The following is a 23,272-nucleotide window of genomic DNA, read 5'->3' on the forward strand; positions in this document are numbered from 1 at the left end:
CAGTGATGAGTAGAATAGAGTGCAGTGATGAGTAGAATAGAGTGCAGTGATTAATAGAATAGAGTGCAGTGATTAATAGAATAGAGTGCAGTGATGAGTAGAATAGAGTGCAGTGATTAATAGAATAGAGTGCAGTGATTAATAGAATAGAGTGCAGTGATTAATAGAGTGGTGTAGAATAGAATAGTATTCTATTTGAATTCTATGTTAGAAATCTCATCGCTGTTACTCTTTAAGCTCGGGGGCAGTGGAGAAAGCCTGTGAGCTGTAGAGATGAGTTAACGCTGGCTTTGCTGCTGCTGAGTGCTGATTGGTTAACATCACTGCTGTTCCTGCCTGCTATTCCACCCAGTTTGGGTCCTCTTACAAGAAAGCAGCCTCTCTCTCTCTCTCTCTCTCTCTCTCTCTATCTCGCTCTCTCTCTTTCTCTCTCTCTCTCACGTTCTCTCTCTCTCTCATTCTCACTCTCTCTCTCTCTCTCTCTCTCGCTTACGTTCTCTCTCTCTCTCTCTCTCTCTCCCACGTTCTCTCTCTCTCTCTTTCTCTCTCTTTCATTCTCTCTCTCTCTCACGTTCTCTCTCTCTCTCTCTCTCTCTCTCTCTTTCATTCTCTCTTGTTCACATTCCCCTCTTTCGTATTTTTCTTTCTGTCTCTCACTCTCTCGTCCGTATCTCTCTCTCTCTCGCTCTCCCTTGCACTCTCTCTATTCTTCTTCCTTCTTGTTTGTATTACTGTCTCTCTGTCCTTCGTGTTCCTCTGTCTCTCACACTCTCTCGCTCTCTTTCGTATTCCTCTCACTCTCTCTCTCTCACACTCTCGCTCTCTCTATCTCTCGTATTCCTCTCTCTCTTTCATATTGCTCTCTCACTCTCTTTTTCTCTGTCACACACACACACATATACACTTCCGCTCAGCGCCTTAGGAAAGAATCCTGTGTGTGTGTGTGTGTGTGTGTGTGTGTGTGGACTTGCATTGATATTCACAACATGAGCATACAGCGAAAATGAGTGAGCGAGAGAGACAAAAAGAGAGAGAGAGAGAGAGCAGAGAGCAAGAGAGAGAGAGTAAGTGAGATAGATGGAGTAGAGAGGGAGAAGAGAGAGAGTGAGAGAGAGAGAGTAGAGCGAGAGAGAAAGAAAGTGAGATAGAGTAGAGAGGGAGAAGAGAGTGAGTGAGAGAGGGAGAAGAGAGAGAGTAGAGCACGAGAGTGAGAGAGAGTAGAGAGCAAGAGAGTGAAATAGAGAAAATAGAGAGTGAGAGGGAGAAGAGTGAGTGAGAGGAAGAGTAGAGTGAAAGAGAGTAGAGAGTGAGTTAAAGAGAGAGTAAAGAGTGAGTGAGAGTAGAGTGTAAGAGAGAAAGGATAGACAGTGAGAGAGAGAGTAGAGAATGAGAGTAGAGAGTGAGAGAAAGTTGAGAGAGAGTAGAGTGAGAGAGAGAGTAGAGAGTGAGAGAGTAGAGAATGAGATAGAGAGAGTAGAGAGTGAGAAAGTAGAGAGAGAAAATTTGAAAAATGAGGAATTTTCCTCTGCGAAGGCAAAACAGCGCCTCTCGCAGCCAAATATGTGACAACATGCCACAGCCTGAAGGACAGTGAGTGACATCATCACATACTCCACCCACTCCCTATTAAACCCCACCCACCCTAATAACACTACTATAAATAAGAATGTGTATAAATATTGTTCGCTACTGTTATTTTACAGTTTTAATGAAAAATGAACGTTTATTTTAGATATGTACAGGAATACTTATTTATTATTAGCTGATTCTTTTATTTTCATTGTTAATTTTATTCTTCATAATATTGTTCAGATGTAATTTTGATTGCTTTGGCAGAGAGAGAGAGTGAGTGAGAGTAGAGTGTGTGAGAGAGAGAAAGAGTAGAGAGAGAGAAAGAGTAGAGAGTGAGTTAGAGTAGAGTGTGTGAGAGAGAGAAAGAGTAGAGTGAGAGAGAGAGAGAAAGAGTAGAGAGTGAGTGAGAATAGAGTGTGAGAGAGAGAAAGAGTAGAGAGTGAGTGAGAGTAGAGTGAGAGACTATATAGAGAGAAAGAGTAGAGAGTGAGTGAGAGTAGAGTGTGTGAGAGAGAGAAAGAGTAGAGAGTGAGTGAGAGTAGAGTGTGTGAGAGAGAAAGAGTAGAGAGTGAGTGAGAGTAGAGTGAGAGACTATATAGAGAGAAAGAGTAGAGAGTGAGTGAGAGTAGAGTGTGTGAGAGAGAGAAAGAGTAGAGAGTGAGTGAGAGTAGAGTGAGAGACTATATAGAGAGAAAGAGTAGAGAGTGAGTGAGAGTAGAGTGAGAGAGAGAGAAAGAGTAGAGAGTGAGTGAGAATAAGTGTGAGAGAGTATATGAAGAGAAAGAGTAGAGAGTGAGTGAGAGTAGAGTGAGAGAGAGAGAAGGAGTAGAGAGTGAGTGAGAGTAGAGTGTGAGAGAGAGAGAAGGAGTAGAGGGTGAGTGAGAGTAGAGTGTGAGAGAGTTGAGAGAGAGAAAGAGTAGAGCATGGGTGAGAGTAAAGTGTGAGAGAGTAGAGAGAGAAAGAAAGAGTGGAGAGTGAGTGAGAGTAGAGTGTGAGAGAGAGAAAGAGTAGAGAGTGAGTGAGAGTAGAGTGAGAGACTATATAGAGAGAAAGAGTAGAGAGTGAGTGAGAGTAGAGTGAGAGAGAGAGAAAGAGTAGAGAGTGAGTGAGAATAAGTGTGAGAGAGTATATGGAGAGAAAGAGTAGAGAGTGAGTGAGAGTAGAGTGAGAGAGAGAGAAGGAGTAGAGAGTGAGTGAGAGTAGAGTGTGAGAGAGAGAGAAGGAGTAGAGGGTGAGTGAGAGTAGAGTGTGAGAGAGTTGAGAGAGAGAAAGAGTAGAGCATGGGTGAGAGTAAAGTGTGAGAGAGTAGAGAGAGAAAGAAAGAGTGGAGAGTGAGTGAGAGTAAAGTGTGCGAGAGTAAAGAGAGAGAGTGAGAGTAGAGTGTGAGAGAGAGAAAGAGTAGAGAGTGAGTGAGAGTAGAGTGAGAGACTATATAGAGAGAAAGAGTAGAGAGTGAGTGAGAGTAGAGTGAGAGAGAGAGAAAGAGTAGAGAGTGAGTGAGAATAAGTGTGAGAGAGTATATGGAGAGAAAGAGTAGAGAGTGAGTGAGAGTAGAGTGAGAGAGAGAGAGAAGGAGTAGAGAGTGAGTGAGAGTAGAGTGTGAGAGAGAGAGAAGGAGTAGAGGGTGAGTGAGAGTAGAGTGTGAGAGAGTTGAGAGAGAGAAAGAGTAGAGCATGGGTGAGAGTAAAGTGTGAGAGAGTAGAGAGAGAAAGAAAGAGTGGAGAGTGAGTGAGAGTAAAGTGTGCGAGAGTAAAGAGAGAGAGTGAGAGTAGAGTGTGAGAGAGAGAGAGAAAGAGTAGAGAGTGAGTGAGAGTAGAGTGTGTGAGAGAGAGAAAGAGTAGAGAGTGAGTTAGAGTAGAGTGTGAGAGAGAGAGAGAAAGAGTAGAGAGTGAGTGAGAGTAGAGTGAGAGAGAGAGAGAAAGAGTAGAGAGTGAGTGAGAGTAGAGTGTGAGAGTGTAGAGAGAGAGAAAGAGTAGAGCATGGGTGAGAGTAAAGTGTGAGAGAGTAGAGAGAGAAAGAAGAAGTGGAGAGTGAGTGAGAGTAAAGTGTGAGAGAGTAGAGAGAGAGAGTGAGGTGAGAGTAGAGAGTGTGAGAGAGAGAAAGAATAGAGTGAGTGTGCGTAAAGTGTGAGAGAGTAGAGAGAGAGAAATAATAGAGAGTAAGTGTAAGAGAGTAGAGAGAGAGAAAGTAGAGAGTGAGTGAGAGTAGAGAGAGAGAAAGAGTAGAGAGTGAGTGACAGTAGAGTGTGAGAGAGTAGAGAGAGAGAGAGTGTGAGAGAGAGAAAGAATAGAGAGTGTGAGAGAGTAGAGAGAGAGTGTGAGAGAGAAAGAATAAAGTGAGTAAGAGTATAGTATGTGAGAGTAGAGAGAGAGAGAAAGAGTAGAGAGTTAGTGATAGTAGAGTGTAAGAGAGTATGTCAGAGAGAAAGAGTAGAGCGTGGATGAGAGTAAAGTGTGAGAGAGTAGAGAGAGAGAGAAAGAGTAGAGAGTGAGTGACAGTAGTGTGAGAGTGTGAGAGAGAGAAAGAATAGAGTGTGAGAGAGAGAAAGAATAGAGAGTGAGTAAGAGTAAAGTGTGTGAGAGTAGAGAGAGAGAGAAAGAGTAGAGAGTGAGTGAGAGTAAAGTGTGAGAGTAGAGAGGGTGTGAGAAAGAATAGAGAGTGAGTAAGAGTAAAGTGTGTGAGAGTAGAGAGAGAGAGAGAGAGAAAGAGTAGAGAGTGAGTAAGAGTAAAGTGTGTGAGAGTAGAGAGAGAGAGTAGAGAGTGAGTGACAGTAGAGTGTGAGAGAGTAGAGAGAGAGTGTGAGAGAGAGAAATAATAGTGAGTGAGAGTAAAGTGTGAGAGAGTAGAGAGAGAGTGTGAGAGAGTAGAGAGAGTGTGAGAGAGAGAAAGAATAGAGAGTGTGAGGGAGTAGAGAGAGAGAGAGTGTGAGAGAGAGAAAGAATAGAGAGTGAGTAAGAGTAAAGTGTGTGAGAGTAGAGAGAGAGAGTAGAGAGTGAGTGGCAGTAGAGTGTGAGAGAGTAGAGAGTGTGAGAAAGAGAAATAATAGAGTGAGTGAGAGTAAAGTGTGAGAGAGTAGAGAGAGAGAGTGTGAGAGAGTAGAGAGAGAGTGTGAGAGAGAGAAAGAATAGAGAGTGTGAGGGAGTAGAGAGAGAGAGTGTGAGAGAGAGAAAGAATAGAGAGTGAGTAAGAGTAAAGTGTGTGAGAGTAGAGAGTGAGTGACAGTAGAGTGTGAGAGAGTAGAGAGAGAGTGTGAGAGAGAAATAATAGAGTGAGTGAGAGTAAAGTGTGAGAGAGTAGAGAGAGAGAGTGTGAGAGAGTAGAGAGAGAGAGTGTGAGAGAGAGAAAGAATAGAGAGTGTGAGGGAGTAGAGAGAGAGAGTGTGAGAGAGTAGAGAGAGAGAGTGTGAGGGAGAGAAAGAATAGAGAGTGTGAGGGAGTAGAGAGAGAGAGAGTGTGAGAGAGTAGAGAGAGAGTGTGAGAGAGAAATAATAGAGAGTGAGTGAGAGTAAAGTGTGAGAGAGTAGAGAGAGTGTGAGAGAGTAGAGAGAGAGAGTGTGAGAGAGTAGAGAGAGAGTGTGAGAGAGAGAAAGAATAGAGAGTGTGAGAGAGTAGAGAGAGAGAGTGTGAGAGAGTAGAGAGAGTGTGAGAGAGAGAAAGAATAGAGAGTGTGAGGGAGTAGAGAGAGAGAGTGTGAGAGAGAGAAAGAATAGAGAGTGAGTAAGAGTAAAGTGTGTGAGAAAGAGTAGAGAGTGAGAGTAGTGTGAGAGAATAGAGAGAGAGAAAGAGTGGAGAGTGAGTAAGAGTAGATTGTGAGAGAGAAAGAGTAAAGTGTGTGAGAGAGAAAGAGTAGAGAGTAAGTGGGAGAGAGAATGAGAGAGTCGAGTGTGAGAGAGAGTGAGTGAGAGTAGAGAGTGAGAGAGAGAAAGAGTAGTGAGAGTCAGAGATAGAGAGAGTAGAGAGAGTGAGATAGAGAAAGGGGGAATGTTCATGAGCCTACATTATCTTACATTGCTAATGTTAATAGCCTACGTTGCTAATGTTTATAAGAGTATGTTGCTAATATTCATAAACCTACAGTGATACTGTTAAGCCTACATTGCTAATGTTAATTAGCCGACATTGCTAATGTTAATTAGCCGACATTGCTAATGTTAATTGGCCTACATTGCTAATGTTTATAAGAGTATGTTGCTAATATTCATACACCTACAGTGATACTGTTAAGCCTACATTGCTAATGTTAATTAGCATACATTGCTAATGTTAATAGCCTACATTGCTAATGTTTATAAGAGTATGTTGCTAATATTCATACACCTACAGTGATACTGTTAAGCCTACATTGCTAATGTTAATTAGCATACATTGCTGATGTTAATTAGCCGACATTGCTAATGTTAATTAGCCGACATTGCTAATGTTAATTGGCCTACATTGCTAATGTTAATTAGCCTACGTTGCTAATGTTTAGAAGCTAGCGTGACGTACAGCCAGCAGAAGGACTGGTGTAACGCCATTTCTCTGCTCCGTGTCCACAGTTACCCGGAGAACGGCGTGGTGGAGATGAACGCGGAGGACGTGCGCCCACGGGCCCGGACGCTGCTGCGGTTCGAGCAGCTGGAGGTGGGGCAAGTGGTGATGATCAACTACAACCTGGAGCTGCCCGAAGAGAGGGGCTTCTGGTACGACGCCGAAATCACGGGTCTCAACCACATCTCCAGGACCAAGAAGGAGGTCCGCGTCAAAATCCTGCTCGGGTGAGAGCTCCAGCCGAGAGCATACGGGACGAGTACTGCCCCCTAGGCTTCACTAAGCTAGACCAGGCTATGTGTTAACATGGCTGGTTTATGTAACAGTAGCCGCATAGCTTAGCATAGCCTAGCCTAGGCTAGTTTAGCACCAAGCTAGACTAGGCTACGCTAATCTCTGCTTTTATTAGCTGGTTTATGTCACCAGTTTATGTAGCGGTAGCCGCATAGCTGGGATTAGCATAGCCTAGCCTAGGCTAGTTTAGCACTAAGCTAGACTAGGCTACGCTAATCTCTGCTTTTATTAGCTGGTTTATGTCACCAGTTTATGTAGCGGTAGCCGCATAGCTGGGATTAGCATAGCCTAGCCTAGGCTAGTTTAGCACCAAGCTAGACTAGGCTAATTTAGCACCAAGCTAGACTAGGCTATGCTAATCTCTGCTTTTATTAGCAGGTTTATGTCACCGGTTTATGTAGCAGTAGTCGCATAGCTGGGATTAGCATAGCCTAGCCTAGGCTAGTTTAGCACCAAGCTAGACTAGGCTAATTTAGCACCAAGCTAGACTAGGCTATGCTAATCTCTGCTTTTATTAGCAGGTTTATGTCACCGGTTTATGTAGCAGTAGCCGCATAGCTGGGATTAGCATAGCCTAGCCTGGCCTATTTTAGCACCAAGCTATACAGTTCCCATTGTACACCCTTTACACCCTGTCTTTCCTCTGATTGGTTGTTTGCAGCGGCCCGGGTGACGTGATTGGCGACTGTAAGCTGCTGTTTCTGGACGAGATCTACCGCATAGAGAAACCTGGAGCAGCTCCGCTTTCTGTCGCCGATGGCCAGTTCAAACGTAGGCTGTTCTAAACACACACACACACACACACACACACTTGCATGCACACACACACACACACACACACGTATCGTATGGTCATGTTTTTTTCTACGGCGTCCCCAAACTCTGGGTGGACAGATGTGTTTGGACTGTTAAGTGCCTTCCACAGAAGAGCCAATAAAGCCTTGAGTGTGTGTGTGTGTGTGTGTCTGTCTGCATGTCTTTCTGTCTGTGTGCATTTTCTATACGTGTGTGTGTGTGTGTGTGTGTGTGTGCGCGTGTCAGGTAAGAGCGGTCCGGAGTGTAAGCACTGTAAGGCGGATCCGGATGCAGAGTGCCGGTTCTGTTCGTGCTGTGTCTGCGGGGGGAAGCAGGACGCGCACATGCAGCTGCTGTGTGACGAGTGTAACATGGCCTTCCACCTGTACTGCCTGAACCCACCACTGTCCACCATCCCCGACGACGAGGACTGGTGAGAACGCACACACACACACACACACACACACATACACACACACTTTTGCACATTTTTCCAGGCAGTTGCCAGCCTCTTAGTTATGCTATGGGATTGCTGGGTGGCTATTGTATCCCAGGTGGTTGCTGTGCTATGATGCTGCTAGATGGATGCTATAGTGTTGCTGGCTGGTTGCTATGGTATATCAGTATAGCACCCTTGTGCAGTAATGACCTGCTGCAAATGATATGATGCTGCTAGATGGTTGCTATTGTATCCCAGGTGGTTGCTATGCTATGCTATGCTGTTGCTGGATTGATGCTATAGCGTTGCTGGTTGGTTGCTATGGTGTATCAGTATAGCCCCCTTCTGCAGTTATGACCTGCTGCAAATGACATGATGCTGCTAGATAGTTGCTATTGTATCCCAGGTGGTTGCTATGCTATGATGTTGCTAGATGGATGCTATAGTGTTGCTGGCTGGTTGCTATGGTATATCAGTATAGCCCCCTTCTGTGGTTATGACCTACTGCAAACAATATGATGTTGCTAGAGGGATGCTATAGTGTTACTGGCTGGTTGCTATAGTATATCAATATATCACCCTTCTGCAGGTATGACCTGCTGCAAATGACATGATGCTGCTAGATGGTTGCTATGGTAACAGGCAGATTCACATTATGTAAAACACTGAAAAACAGAAAAAATGGGCATACAAGGTATATGTATAATGTACGTCTGTGTGTGTGTGTGTGTGTGTGTATGTGTGTGTGTTCTCAGGTACTGCCCCACCTGTAAGAATGACACCAGTGAAGTGGTGAAGGCAGGTGAGAAGCTGAAGACCAGTAAGAAAAAGGCCAAGATGCCTTCAGCTACCAATGGGAGCCAGCGGGACTGGGGCAAGGTGAGCAGCTTTCAGTCATCTAGCTCTTAACAACCTTCACCTCCACCTTCAGACCGTGTGCTACTCCCACCTTCACTTCACACCTTAACCTGAACACCACCCCCAACCAGTGAGTTACAGTGTAGGTGTTCCTAATAAAGTGGCCAGTGAGTCGAAGCACAAGGTCAGTGTTTCTAATAAAGTGGCCAATGAGTGAATGTGTAAGGTAGGGTGTTTCTAATAAAGTGGCCATTGAGGGGAAGCATAAGGTCAGTGTTTCTAATAAAATGGCAAGTGAGTGAAAGTGTAAGGAAGGGTGTTTCTGATAAAGTGGCCAATGAGTGAAAGTGTAAAGTAGGGTGTTTCTGATAAAGTGGCCAATGAGTGGAGGCACAAGGTAGGTGTTTCTAATAAAGTGGCCATTGAGTGGAAGCACAAGGTCAGTGTTTCTAATAATGTGGCCAGTGAGTAGAAGCACAAGGTAGGTGTTTCTAATAAAGTGGCCAATGAGTGGAAGCACAAGGTAGGTGTTTCTAATAAAGTGGCCAGTGAGTGGAAGCACAAGGTAGGTGTTTCTAATAAAGTGGCCAGTGAGTCGAAGCACAAGGTAGGTGTTTCTAATAAAGTGGCCAGTAAATTGAATGATTTCAGACGTGTTTTGGCTGCTTAAATTTCTAGTATTTTAACCTGGGTTGATCTTTAGCTCTCTCGTTTCCGAGAGGTCATGCTTTCAGTGAACTGGTGAGGTCCAGACACGTGGCAAGATGGCTGAGAGGTTTTTTTTCTGTTTTCTTCCATATTCCGTCACAAGCGGCATATTCCGCGGTTATTTTCCAGGCAGCGGACTACGGAGGATGTGGGCTAGGACTGAAGCGGAGAACTTAGACAGCATGAAAAGCAGGCGGCTAGGATGATTTAGTGACTCACCCAGCAGTCTCCATTAATTGTTGCCGAGACTGTATCTTAGACAGTAACAGGCTGAGGGGTGAGCCGTAACCGTCACTAAACAGGGTGGTAAATCCATACAAACACTACAAACACTATTAATTCAAACAATCTACTACAAATGATTCAGTAATTAATATAAATGATTCAGTGACTAGTATAAATGATTCCATATCTAATATAAAAAATTCAGTAACTACTACAAATGACCCAGTACCTGTTACAAATGATATACTAGAAATGATTCAGTAATTAATATAAAAGATTCAGTAACTACTACAAATGACCCAGTACCTGTTACAAATGATATACTAGAAATGATTCAGTAATTAATATAAAAGATTCAGTAACTACTACAAATGACCCAGTACCTGTTACAAATGATATACTAGAAATGAATCAGTAACTAGTATAAATGATCCTGTATCTAATATAAATGATTCAGTAACAACTACAAATGATGCAGTACCTGCTACAAATGATCTACTACAAATGATTCAGTAATTAATATAAATGATTCATTAACTAGTATGAATGATTCAGTACCTGTTACAAATGATCTACTACAAATGATTCAGTAATTAATATAAATGATTCATTAACTAGTATGAATGATTCAGTACCTGTTACAAATGATCTACTACAAATGATTCAGTAATTAATATAAATGATTCATTAACTAGTATGAATGATTCAGTACCTGTTACAAATGATCTACTACAAATGATTCAGTAATTAATATAAAAGATTCAGTGACTAGTATAAATGATTCCATATCTAATATAAAAGATTCAGTAACTACTACAAATGACCCAGTACCTGTTACAAATGATATACTAGAAATGATTCAGTAATTAATATAAAAGATTCAGTAACTACTACAAATGACCCAGTACCTGTTACAAATGATATACTAGAAATGATTCAGTAATTAATATAAAAGATTCAGTAACTACTACAAATGACCCAGTACCTGTTACAAATGATATACTAGAAATGATTCAGTAATTAATATAAAAGATTCAGTAACTACTACAAATGACCCAGTACCTGTTACAAATGATATACTAGAAATGATTCAGTAATTAATATAAAAGATTCAGTAACTACTACAAATGACCCAGTACCTGTTACAAATGATATACTACAAATAATTCCGTAGTTAATATAAATGATTCAGTAACTAGTATAAATGATCCCATATATAATATTAAAGATTCAGTAACTACTACAAATGATTCAGTAATTAATATAACTGATTCAGTAACTAGTATAAATGATCCCATATCTACAAATGATTTAGGACATGTTAGAAATGATTCTGTATCTACTATAAATTATTTAACTAAAATAATGATTCAGTAACTACTACAAATGATGCAGTACCTGTTACAAATGATCTACTACAAATGATTCAGTAATTAATATAACTGATTCAATACCTAGTATAAATGATACTGAATCTAACATAAATGATTCAGTAACTGCTATTAATGATTCACTAACAGCTGTGATGTAATTATACCCCTCTAGCCCACGCCTGACATTAGGCAGCATGGTGCAGATACTTCTCTACAGGGACTAGACAAGCTGTGTATTGTCAGGGAGGGGGGGTCGCTCCTTGTTTACTTTGGGTTGTTAGCTACAGTAACAGTGTGTGAAACTACCACCACCCTGTTTTTGCCATACTTTAGCCTGGTTAGCTCTGAGAAATCTGAGGAAATATCTATCTGGGAAAATTGGCAGATGCTATTAGAAACTCGAGATGATGACCTAAAGCACCTTCTACTGGAACTTTAGTAAACGCTGTGTTTCAAGTGCATATAAAATTACGAGAGCCGCAGCAGAGACGAGGGCCTCCCTCTTTTTAATGAATGGCAGTAGAGTAAGATGGAAAGTCCCTAAGGACAAGGGACTTCCCATATCTAAAGGAGATTTCTGAGGAACCACTAAAGCCCCACAGTGTGTCATACCATCAGGCATGGACAGTGAGAAAGACTCGGGTCACGGCGTTGTTTTACAGTAAGAGGCTGTGTTTCCGTTGCGGAGCACATGCCAGCACTCACTGATGTGTGTGTGTGTGTGTGTGTGTGTGTTGAGTCATAGCAGGGAAACACTTCCTGTGGTAAGTGTTAGTGCTGTGAGACAAGAATATAGCAGTGGGTGGCTCTTAATAATTTTACAAACAGTGGCATTAGTGTGTGTGTGTGTACATTATATTATAATATATTATATTATATTAAATTATATTATATTATATTATATTATATAGATATTATATCATGTGAAAGGTCTAGTGAATATGTCTACTTGTAAAACTCTATATAACGTTAGAATAAACTCAAACATAAAATCAGTGGTCAGTTAGTGTGTCTACCTGTAATTAACTCTATAAAACGTTAAAATAAACCCAAGTAAACATAAAGTCAGTGGTCAGTTAGTGTGTCTACCTGTAATTAACTCCATAAAACGTTAGAATAAATCCAAGTAAACATAAAGTTAGTGGTCAGTTAGTGTGTCTACCTGTAATTAACTCTATATAACGTTAGAATAAACTCAAACATAAAGTCAGTGGTCAGTTAGTGTGTCTACCTATAATTTACTCTATGTAACGTTAGAATAAACTCAGACATAAAGTCAGTGGTCAGTTAGTGTGTCTACCTGTAATTAACTCTATATAACGTTAGAATAAACTCAAACATAAAGTCAGTGGTCAGTTAGTGTGTCTACCTATAATTTACTCTATGTAACGTTAGAATAAACTCAGACATAAAGTCAGTGGTCAGTTAGTGTGTCTACCTGTAATTAACTCTATATAATGGTAGAATAAATCCAAGTAAACATAAAGTCAGTGGTCAGTTAGTGTGTCTACCTGTAATTAACTCTATAAAACGTTACAATAAACTCAAACATAAAGTCAGTGGTCAGTTAGTGTGTCTACCTGTAATTAACTCTATATAATGTTAGAATAAACTCAAACATAAAGTCAGTGGTCAGTTAGTGTGTCTACCTGTAATTAACTCTATAAAACGTTACAATAAACTCAAACATAAAGTCAGTGGTCAGTTAGTGTGTCTACCTGTAATTAACTCTATAAAACGTTACAATAAACTCAAACATAAAGTCAGTGGTCAGTTAGTGTGTCTACCTGTAATTAAATCTATATAATGTTAGAATAAACTCAAACATAAAGTCAGTGGTCAGTTAGTGTGTCTACCTGTAATTAACTATATAACGGTAGAATAAATCCAAGTAAACATAAAGTCAGTGGTCAGTGTGTCTACCTGTAATTAACTCTATATAACGTTAGAATAAACTCAAAGTCAGTGGTCAGTTAGTGTGTCTACCTGTAATTTACTCTATATAACGTTAGAATAAACTCAAACATAAAGTCAGTGGTCAGTTAGTGTGTCTACCTGTAATTAACTCTATATAACGGTAGAATAAATCCAAGTAAACATAAAGTCAGTGGTCAGTTAGTGTGTCTACCTGTAATTTACTCTATATAACTGTAGAATAAACTCAAACATAAAGTCAGTGGTCAGTTAGTGTGTCTACCTGTAATTAACTCTATATAACATTAGAATAAACTCAACAAGCAAAGTCAGTGAGTGTGTCTACCTTGGGGGGGATGTTTGGGGGATGTTCAACACGTGAGTAAGTGTGTATCAGTGCTGGAGTCTGATTGACTCACATCCTCTCTGCTGGAGCTGCTGGCGGTGGATTTTCCTGGAAACACTGGAGTAAAAACAGTCAGACTCTCATTCCTGGAAAGAACCTGATACTAATGAAGAACATCTCAGCAGTGAAGCTCCAGTCTGGATATGAGTGGCCTTCATTCAGACTGAGAGCTTCTGTGTGTGTGTCACCTCTCTTACACACGGTTCGACTGTACAGTGTCTAAGAGATCCAACACAAGCCTGACTGTGTGTGTGTGTGTGTGTGTGTGTGTGTGTTGTAGGGAATGGCATGTGTGGGTCGTACTAAGGAATGCACCATTGTTCCCTCCAATCACTATGGCCCGGTTCCCGGCGTTCCTGTGGGAACCACCTGGAAGTTCCGTGTACAGGTGAGGAAGCATCGTTCTACCACCAGCTAGCATCACCATAGCAACCTCTTAGAATGCCATAGCTACCACCTAGCAACATCCTATCAACAACCAGAAAAACCATTAGGAAAAAAACTGAGCGTATCCAACAAGAACCAAAGCTTCACTCTAGCAATCCCTTGAAATACCATAGTGACTGCCTAGCAACCACTTGGAATACCCTAACAACTACCTGGCAACATCATACCAACCACTTAGAATACCATAGCAACCACCTAGTAATACCCTAGCACCTCCAGAGATTTTTTTAAAAATCACAGCACATCCAACAAGAATCCTTGTACGTCATCCTAGCAACTAGTTGAAATACCATAGCAACGTTTTGGTAAGACTTTCTGCTTAATGGCAAAAAAGTGAAAAGTGTGTTGTTTCTGTAGGTGAGCGAGGCGGGGGTGCATCGGCCCCACGTGGGTGGGATCCACGGCCGCAGTAACGATGGTTCCTATTCGCTGGTGCTGGCTGGGGGCTTTGAGGACGAAGTGGTAAGTGTTAGCATTCAGAGACACTCCTCTCCTCTTCACTGACCCCTGTCTCTCTCTCTCTCTCTCTTATCCTCTCCCTCGCTCTCTCTCTCTCTCTCCCTCTCTCTCTCTCTCTCTCTCTCTTATCCTTTCTCTCGCTCTCTCTCTCTCTTATCCTCTCTCTCTCTTATACTTTCTCTCTCTCTCTCTCTCTTATCCTCTCTCTCTCTCTCTCTCTCTCTTATCCTCTCTCTCTCTTATACTTTCTCTCTCTCTCTTATCCTTTCTCTCTCTCTCATCCTCTCTCTCTCTCTCTCTCTCTCTCTCTCTTATCCTCTCTCTCTTATACTTTCTCTCTCTCTCTCTTATCCTCTCTCTCTCTTATACTTTCTCTCTCTCTCTTATCCTTTTTCTCTCCCTTTCTCTCTCTCTCTTATACTTTCTCTCTCTCTCTCTCTCTCTCTCTCTCTCTCTCTCTCTCTTATCCTTTCTCTCTCCCTTTCTCTCTCTCTTATACTCTCTCTCTCTCTCTCTCTCATCCTTTCTCTCTTTCTCACTTTCTCACTCTCACCCTCTCTCTCTCTCTCTCTCCCTCTCTCTTTCTCTTATCCTTTCTCTTTTCTTGTATCTCTCTCTTTCTATCTCCCCCTCTCTCTTTTTCTCTTATCCTTTCTCTCTCTCTCTCCCTCTCCCTCTCTGGAGTAGTGCCATAGCAACCACCCTAGCAACACTCTGTGTGTCTGTCTTTCTGTCTTTGTCTGTCTGTCTCCCTCTCTCTATTTTATATTTACCTGGTATGTGAGTGTGTGTGTGTGTGTGTGTGTGTGTGTGTGTGTGTGTAAATACATAAATAACCTTTGACCTTTTCAGGACCGGGGAGACGAGTTCACATACACCGGCAGCGGAGGTCGTGACCTGTCAGGAAACAAGCGTATCGGAGAGCACTCGTTCGACCAGACGCTCACACACATGAACCGGTAAGCAGATGTTGTAGTAGAGGGGTTCCTCCGGCCCAACGTTTGCAGTCTGAACAGGGGTGGGGGCCAGAGTCTGGCATATTTTGCTGCCCTACTGGGCAGGAGTGTGGCCCCCCAGGAGGGGAACTGCCCACGCCTGATCTAGAACATTGACTATTGGCTGATGCCTCCTTCTGTTATCTTTAAAGTTGACCTCTGTCCCCTTAGGGCCCTGGCGCTGAACTGTGACGCCCCTCTGAATGATAAGGATGGGGCGGAGTCTCGGAATTGGCGTGCAGGGAAACCGGTGAGAGTGATCCGGAGCTCAAAGGGCCGGCGAATCAGCAAATATGCTCCAGAGGAGGGCAACCGCTACGATGGGATTTATAAGGTGGAAAAACAAACACACACACACACACATACACAGTATTTTTGTTATCCTCAACATTTTCCAAAATCAGTCAAAAGTCAATCAGCCCAGGTGGGACTTCCAGCTTTTTTAATTTAGCGCTGCCTCTACTAGGCTAAATGCTAGTCTAGGCTAAAACTAGGCAACAATAGAAGTCAGTTGTCAGTCAAATCCTTTACGCAAATACACAGTTCTCAATTCCAAAACCTCTAAACTCTAATGTAACAGTTCTTAAATTGTTATATTTGCACCACCAAAATTTACATCAACCCCGCCCCCTAGAAAACTGCTAGCCCTAATCAAAGCTTTGATATGGAAAATAGGCATTGGCCACTTCAGAAAAAAATGTGGTACGGTTTCTACGAATCTTTGCCACGACTGTGCATCAGTAACACCGGGGAATTTCACATCATCCCCCAGAAAAACCCCAGGTTGTGTCATGAAAGGGAGCTTAAACTCGATGAGTGGCAAAGCTAAAGTCAGGGAAGTGTGTAGGTGCTAGGCTTAAAGCTAACCCTAGCTTGGGGATGTCTTGGGGATTGGAGTGTTCTTTCAGAAGTTGGCTGTGAAGGACCTACATTGGCTTCTAGACGCAGTTCTTGCCTGGAAGCAAGCGCTCCCTGTCGGTCAGTGTCGTCTTTTGGTCACAATTCTGACGAGTATTTCCTGTAAACTGGGATTTCTGCCACTGCTGATAGACCCCTATGACCATACATTTCAATACACCTGCAGATTCAGCTACTTCCTTCACTCTGTGACCTTTGACACACCCAAATGCAATCACTCCTTTCAGCCAGTCATTCACTACACTGTAGTCTTCTCAAAGTCTGAGTCCTGCCACACCACACAGGCATTTACAGCCTGATCATCCTCGTGCAGCTCCATCTACAGGAGCCTAAAGTTACTACCACCTTAAACACGGGGATGGAGCTTCTATAGACAGGACATTGTTGAAACATTGGTGAAGCGCTCCCACGGCGAGGTCAGAGGGTTCAGGTGAAGTGAGGCCGTGTCACAGCGTACTGTTTATCTGGGTTTGTGGTGACTCAAACCGAAAGTGAAAAGGAGCTGAGAAACAAATGCACTACTTCCTCCCTCTCTCTCTCTCTCTCTCTCTCTCTCTCTCTCTCTCTCTCTCTTTGTCTCTCTCTCTTTGCTGGCTGTCCATCCCACAGGTGGTGAAGTACTGGCCCGAGATCGGGAAGTGCGGTTTCCTCGTGTGGCGTTACCTGCTGAGGCGCGATGATTTAGAACCGGCACCGTGGACACCTGAGGGCCTGGACCGCAGTAAGAAACTCGGCCTGAAAGTGCAGGTGAGGGCACACACGCTTCATGTGTTCAGTGGGTGGGAGCCCAGAGTAGGTGTTTCTAATAATGTGGTCAGTGAGTAGAAGCTCAAGGTAGGATGTTTCCAATAAAGTGGCCAGTGAGTGGAAGCAGAAGGTAGGGTGTTTCTAATAAAGTGGCCAGTGAGTGGAAGCAGAAGGTAGGGTGTTTCTAATAAAGTGGCCAGTGAGTGGAAGCACAAAGTAGGTTGTAAATGTCTCTCTCTCTCTCTCTCTCTCTCACTCAGTACCCACCTGGCTATCTGGAGGCTATGGCCAATAAGAGTAAGAAGGAGGCAACTGTGAGGGGTGCACGAGCGGGGCCGTCGCGGGTGAAACGGCACGGGGGCCGGGGTCGGCCGAAATGCGGCCGGCCGCCGAAGAGGGCGAAGGAGGAAGAGGAGGAGGATGAGGAAGAAGAGAAGGCGGTGGAGAAAGAAGACGAAGAGGTGCACAGTAACGGCGGCCCAAAGACGCCAAAAGTCGACAAAGGTGTGTATATAACACACACAGGGCCTTTACATACATTATATGTCCAAATGTTTGTGGACACCTCTTCTAATGAATGCATTCGGAATGCAATAGAATAGGACACACAGGAGCAGATCAACATCATGAACCTATTAGCACCATGCTGCCTAATACCAGGCGTGGGCTAGAGGTGTATAAAGCCCCACCCAGCATTGAGCTGTGGGGTAGTGAAAGAACTTGGTTCTCTGGAATGATGGTTGGTGCCCAAAACTGTTGGGATAAGTTGGGGAGTTGGGGATGATGAGATGGGGTGGTGACCATCCAACAGCTTGACCTCTTTAACGCTCTTGTTGCTGAATGCAGTCAAATCCTCACAGCAGTGCTCCTCCAAAAGTGGTTCTAGTAGAAAGCCTTCTTCCCTGGACAGTAGAGACAGTTACTCCAACAAAAGCAGGATCAGCTCAGGTGTCCCAATACTTTTGACAATTTAGTGTGTGTACACACAAACAAATTCTGAATCATACAACAATAAATGAATCATGGTGAAAAGATACACTGAATTATATGAAACTAATATGTGTGTGTGTGTGTGTGTGTGTGTGCGTGAGCAGAGTGTGAGAAGCAGGACGAGCCCAAATCGAAGAGGTTGAAGGAGGCCGAGGCGTTTGTGTTGTCTGAGCAGCAGCGTTCCCTCATTCAGCAGGACCAAGCCAATAAGAAACTCTGGGATGAGGCTCTGGGCTTCCTCATTGAGGGACCGGTACTAAGACACACACACACACACACACACACACAGACACACACACACACACATACCCCCACTCCAAATATAATTGATCAGCAAAGAGGTATTTGATGCTTCTGTAGTTAGATTCTGTAGTTAGCCTTACATTGTGCTAGACTATGCTAGGCTAGGCTATGCTAGGCTACATGGCAACACACTTAAGGTTCATGCTTTCAGTGGCGTCCTTAAATCGCTCAGTGAGGCCCTTATAGTAATCCTCCAACTGGTTCCCACCCATAGGCCTCTTTTCCACCCCAGGGCCGATTTCTGAATGGTTCTTAGCACGGAGGGTAACCGCGATTCGGCACCGAACGCTTGCAAACCGAGCCGACCCCCCAAGAGATCGGTTCAGTGGGAGGGTTTAATGGCGTAGCGCTCATCAAGTAAGCTAATCATTAGTGCGACGTCATGCTTAATGAAGTTTAGCATACTTGATTCAGTTACTGCGGCATTAGCGCAGGCCGGCTCGCTTGTTGGAAGCTAGCATTAGCTTTGCGCAGCAAACATTTAAAAGCAAACTGCAGATGTTTCTGCATTAAAAGCTGATGTGTAACACCTGTGCTGGGCTACGCTCAAGAATTCATGACTGTATATCATCTTTTATGCCAGGACCACGGCTACAGCTATCCATTAGCATAGCGCTAACTGCATGCCGAAGTGGTCAGACCCTTAGTAAGCGTTTGTCCCTGCAGTGGAAAAGGTACGGGAGCCTGCTCCTGATTGGGAGCCGGCGCTGTGAGCTCAGCAGTGCTGTTCGTTTATAATACGTTTATAATACGTTTATAATACGCCGTGCCGTCCCGTTCTGTGCTGTGCTGAGCTGATCTTACTGTTGCCGTGGTGACAGTCACGCATCACTCCCTGTTGTCCTGCAGAACTTCTTGCGTAAGGTGGAGCAGATCTTCATGTGTGTGTGCTGCCAGGAGCTCGCCTTCCAGCCCGTTACCACAGCCTGCCAACACAACGTCTGCAAGGTGTGTGTGTGTGTGTGTGTGTGTGTGTGTGTGAAACCTTGGCCTTTCTTGACAGCTGTATGCTTCCCTACAGTCAGTTCTGGGGCACAAAGTAGTTCAGTAGTTACAGTGAACATGTTTTCACTGATTACACTTATTATTCAGCATCCACTATGAATTATTTAGTATCTACTATGAATTATTTAGTATCTACTATGAATTATTCAGTATCTACTATGAATTATTCAGTATCTAATATAAATGATTCAGTATCTACTATGAATGATTCAGTATCCACTATGACTTATTCAGAATCTACTATTAATAATTCCGTATTCGCTAGGAATTGTTCAGCATATGCTACATATTGCTACATATTTTACACTGTGAATTATTATTTAGTATCCACCATGAATTCATCAGCATCCACTATGAAGTATTCAGTATCTACTATAAATGATTCAGTATCCACTATGAATGATTCAGTATCTACTATGAATTATTCAGTATCTACTATGAATTATTCAGTATCCACTATGAATGATTCAGTATCCACTATGAATTATTCAGTCTCTACTATTAATAATTCCATATTCGCTAGGAATTGTACAGCATATGCTACATATTATTCAGTATCTACTATAAATGATTCAGTATCTACTATAAATTATTCCGTATCTGCTATAAATGATTCAGTATCTACTATAAATGATTCAGTATCTACTATGAATTATTCAGTATCCACTATGAATTATTCAGAATCTACTATTAATAATTCCATATTCACTAGGAATTGTTCAGCATATGCTACATATTATTTAGTATCTACTATGAATTGTTTATTATACACTGTGAATTATTCAGTATCCACCATGAATTCATCAGCATCCACTTTGAATTATTCAGGATGTTGCCTGGATTATTCAGTATTTACAATTAATGATTAAGTATCCACTATGAATGATCTTTTTATTGTATTATTTAGTTTTGATTATGAATTATTCATTATCCTCTATGATGTTTTCAGTTTCTATTATGAATCAGTTATCCACTATGAATTATTCAGTATCTACTAAGTTGTTTGTGGTGTTCTCCTCCCGACCACAGACTTGCCTGCAGAGGTCGTTCCGAGCGGAGGTGTACACGTGCCCAGCCTGCCGCCATGACCTGGGGAAGGACTACGTCATGGTCCTCAACAAGAACCTCCAGCAGCTCCTGGATCAGTTCTTTCCAGGCTACAGCAAAGGCCGATGAGGCAGCGGAGCAGATAACGGACAAAACTCTCCATCCAGCGCAGTTCAATGGCACTTAAAGTCAACCGGCATTCTTACGCACATACGTTCATTCACACGCACACGACATGGACACACACACACACAAGATGCACTAATTTATACACTTAAATGCTCACAAGAACCACTGACACACACTTACACACACACACAAAGCACATACCCTTCATCTAGATGGTCCCCCACATCAACACCAGCCTGACACTTGTATCCCAGGACCCTGAGGCCAACGACAATGACCCCAAGGACAGTGGACGTCCGCTGGCTGTGTGAGTGTGTGTATGTGTGTGTGTCTGTCCTTGTCCTCGTGTCGTCAGGAGAAGCCCAGACTCTCTTCACTGGACCACTTGAGAACTGGGACCGCCTCCCACCCTTTCGGATTCATGGATGTGTTGAAGATGGACTTAATGCTAACGCTAATACGCTAACATTTGCTAACCCAGGTGAGAACACCCAACATTACCGCCGTAAATGGAAGTCAGATCTACCCCAAGGTGCTAAATCTAGCCCAGCCAAGCTACGCTGAGCTAACAGCGATGAATCAATACCAGGGTTGGCATTTAGCATGCTAATCATGGGCAGTATTAGCGCACGGGCGCTGTCGTCGTCGCTTGGGTAGTAGGGCTTGGGTAAACTGTTCTTTTTTATGGTCAGAGGCCTGAGTTGCTCGGGTTTACTGACCAACACCATCGTAAACAGGACATTTAGCTAAACACAGTCATGTAGCATGCTAATCATCGAAAAGCTATGGAGGTTCATTCTCGCGTGTTTCTCTTTTTTTTTGGGGGGGGGGGGGGGTGGTGTTGGCAGTAGTGTGTGAGACGTTTGACTTGGTATCACAAAATAATGACATATCCCCCCCCCCCCCCCCACACACAAAAATCATTTATATATATAAACACTACATTGACAAAAAGTATTGGGACACCTGCTCATTCATTCGTAGTGTCTTCTAAAATCAAGTTTATCAAGCTTTTTTTGGAGTAATTGTCTCTGCTGTCCAGGCTTTCTGCAAGATTTTAGGAGGATTAAGAGAAGCATTGCTGTGAGGATTTGATTGTATTTACCCACTGAACCCAACTTATCCCAAAAGTACTGGATGGAGCTTTCACCATCCATCCTTCCAGAGAACAGTTCTTCCATTGAGCTGTGGAGCTTTACACCCCTCTAGTGTAAACCCCAGTAGATTTAGGTCCCGAGAGTCCTGTTCTATTGGCAGAACTTCTCGACAGGGACCAGACAAGCTGTGTCAGCAATGGGTGCAACCAGGTCAGAGCGTCCATGGGCCCAAGAAGGTCCCACCTCTTACTTTACACAACTTAAAGGACCTGCCGCTAATGTCCTAGTAGCCACATGCCACAGGACACCTTCAGAGGTCTTGTGAAGTCCATGCCTCGACGGCGGACCTACACAATATTGTGTCATTTCCGAGATACTAAGTCAAACGCACTGCCTCCGGTGAACGGAGATGGAGAAGGCCGCCGAAATGAGGGTCTATTGTTTTTTTGTTGTTGCTCCTCGTTGCTACTTTTGCGGGAGCGGAAGCCGCTGCCTCAGCGCAGATTGCAGCCGCTGATTGCAGCCGTTCTTGATTGGTACTTTAAAAAAACACTACACAGTCTTTGTCTCCGCGGGTGCTCTCGTCTGTCCAGGTGAAGAAATTCAGACGTAATCAGGTGATTAGTATTTTCCACTTCGGAGCAGTGGCTTCGGGGAGTCGAGTGAACATTTTCCCTCGACTCCTAAGAGCCGTCGGACTGATTTTAAGCAGAGCTCCAACGGACTCTTCAGCTCGCTTCGCGCCTGGTTCGGGCCAGGATGCAGCGGCGGCCTGTTTCGCAGTATCGTAGTTATGAATCGAGGCCCAGCAATAAAACCCAGCCTGACTTTTCTGCACCAAAGGAGCTGATTGGCGAAATCGGGGTTGTACGTGTTGCATTACAGAAGCTTGTGTTGCCCCTTGGTTCCTTTAGGGGGCGCTGTTTATGGGAGGGAGATGTGTGGGGGAGGAGGGGGGGGGGTGCTGTATTCGTGAAGTTGATGGGACGGAGAGCTGGCCTAGGTGCCTGTTTATGGCGACACCATTGAAAGTCCACCTACAGATGCTACAAAGGGTTCTTTTGGGAACCATTTTCGGTTCTGTAAAGAACCAATTTGTGAAGGAGATGAAAGTGTGAACTGGTACAGAACCTTGACTGAACACCCACATTTAAAAGGTTCACACACACACACACACACACATATTCACACACCTTTCTTTGACAATATTGGTTCCTTATGGTACACACAATGGAATTGCTTCAAGAACCCTTTGTAGAACCTTATTTGGAAGAGTTGAAGATGATGGCTCCACGGCTATTAAATTAGCCATGTTTCGTTTTTTTTGTTCTTAAAGGAGCACTGCAACCGAATCGACGCTACCGTTCAAAAGTTTGGAATCACTTTTCATATCAGTCGATTTTTGCAATTTTATATATACAGTCCAGATGTGAAAAAAATGTATTTTTTAGACGGTTCGTTCAATATTTCCCACATTTTGGCAATAACAAAAAAAATAGTCAAGGATCCGAACGAATGAACTGTAATTATCTGTAATTATACGTTTTCTGCCTCGAGGTTGTTTTTAAAATATGAGGCTTCCTGGATGTTCATTTTATAATATATAAATATAAATACAAAGTAGTCATTTTAGAATAGGCTCATCATTGCAGACGCATCCCGCTTGCATCATTTTTGGTTGGAATTAATTTATTTGTCATTTTACCGCTTTCTTCGAATCCTAAAAAACGGAGATTGGAGTCATTTCATACGTTCGTCTGACTTTTATATGGTTAAAAAACATTGTTAATGAACTTTTAAAACGGTCATTCCAAACTTCTGAATGACGCACATCCGTAGCGTGATTCCCACAGTCAGTCACTTCCACACGTTTCCCAGAAAAAAAGCGCCCTCTCAAAAAGCGCATGCCCTCGCTTCTAATACAAGTCAATGGGCAGATGCTTCTTCTTGATTCTGTTTCTCGGTTCAGGGAAAAGTGTGGAGGTTGGCGTCCACAGTAACTGACCGCATGCCACAGTAGTG

The 23,272-nt window shown here is 43.1% G+C and overlaps 1 protein-coding gene across 1 annotated transcript in view; it reads left to right on the top strand.

The window, feature by feature from the left end:
* LOC140539270 (E3 ubiquitin-protein ligase UHRF2-like) overlaps nt 1-20,998 on the top strand; it is a 61,946-nt gene extending 40,948 nt beyond the window's left edge. The window contains exons 4-16 of the mRNA XM_072661939.1: nt 6,110-6,328; nt 7,057-7,166; nt 7,437-7,623; nt 8,385-8,508; nt 13,394-13,501; nt 13,918-14,022; nt 14,872-14,978; nt 15,186-15,348; nt 16,542-16,679; nt 16,940-17,183; nt 17,774-17,922; nt 18,822-18,920; nt 20,007-20,998. Coding sequence (XP_072518040.1) covers nt 6,110-6,328; nt 7,057-7,166; nt 7,437-7,623; nt 8,385-8,508; nt 13,394-13,501; nt 13,918-14,022; nt 14,872-14,978; nt 15,186-15,348; nt 16,542-16,679; nt 16,940-17,183; nt 17,774-17,922; nt 18,822-18,920; nt 20,007-20,153 — 1,900 coding nt within the window. The 3' untranslated portion in view covers nt 20,154-20,998. The remainder of the gene's footprint in view (nt 1-6,109; nt 6,329-7,056; nt 7,167-7,436; nt 7,624-8,384; nt 8,509-13,393; nt 13,502-13,917; nt 14,023-14,871; nt 14,979-15,185; nt 15,349-16,541; nt 16,680-16,939; nt 17,184-17,773; nt 17,923-18,821; nt 18,921-20,006) is intronic.
* Nucleotides 20,999-23,272: the final 2,274 nt, after the last annotated feature.

This window comes from Salminus brasiliensis, chromosome 18 (assembly GCF_030463535.1).
Source record: "Salminus brasiliensis chromosome 18, fSalBra1.hap2, whole genome shotgun sequence".
Lineage (NCBI taxonomy): Eukaryota > Metazoa > Chordata > Actinopteri > Characiformes > Bryconidae > Salminus > Salminus brasiliensis.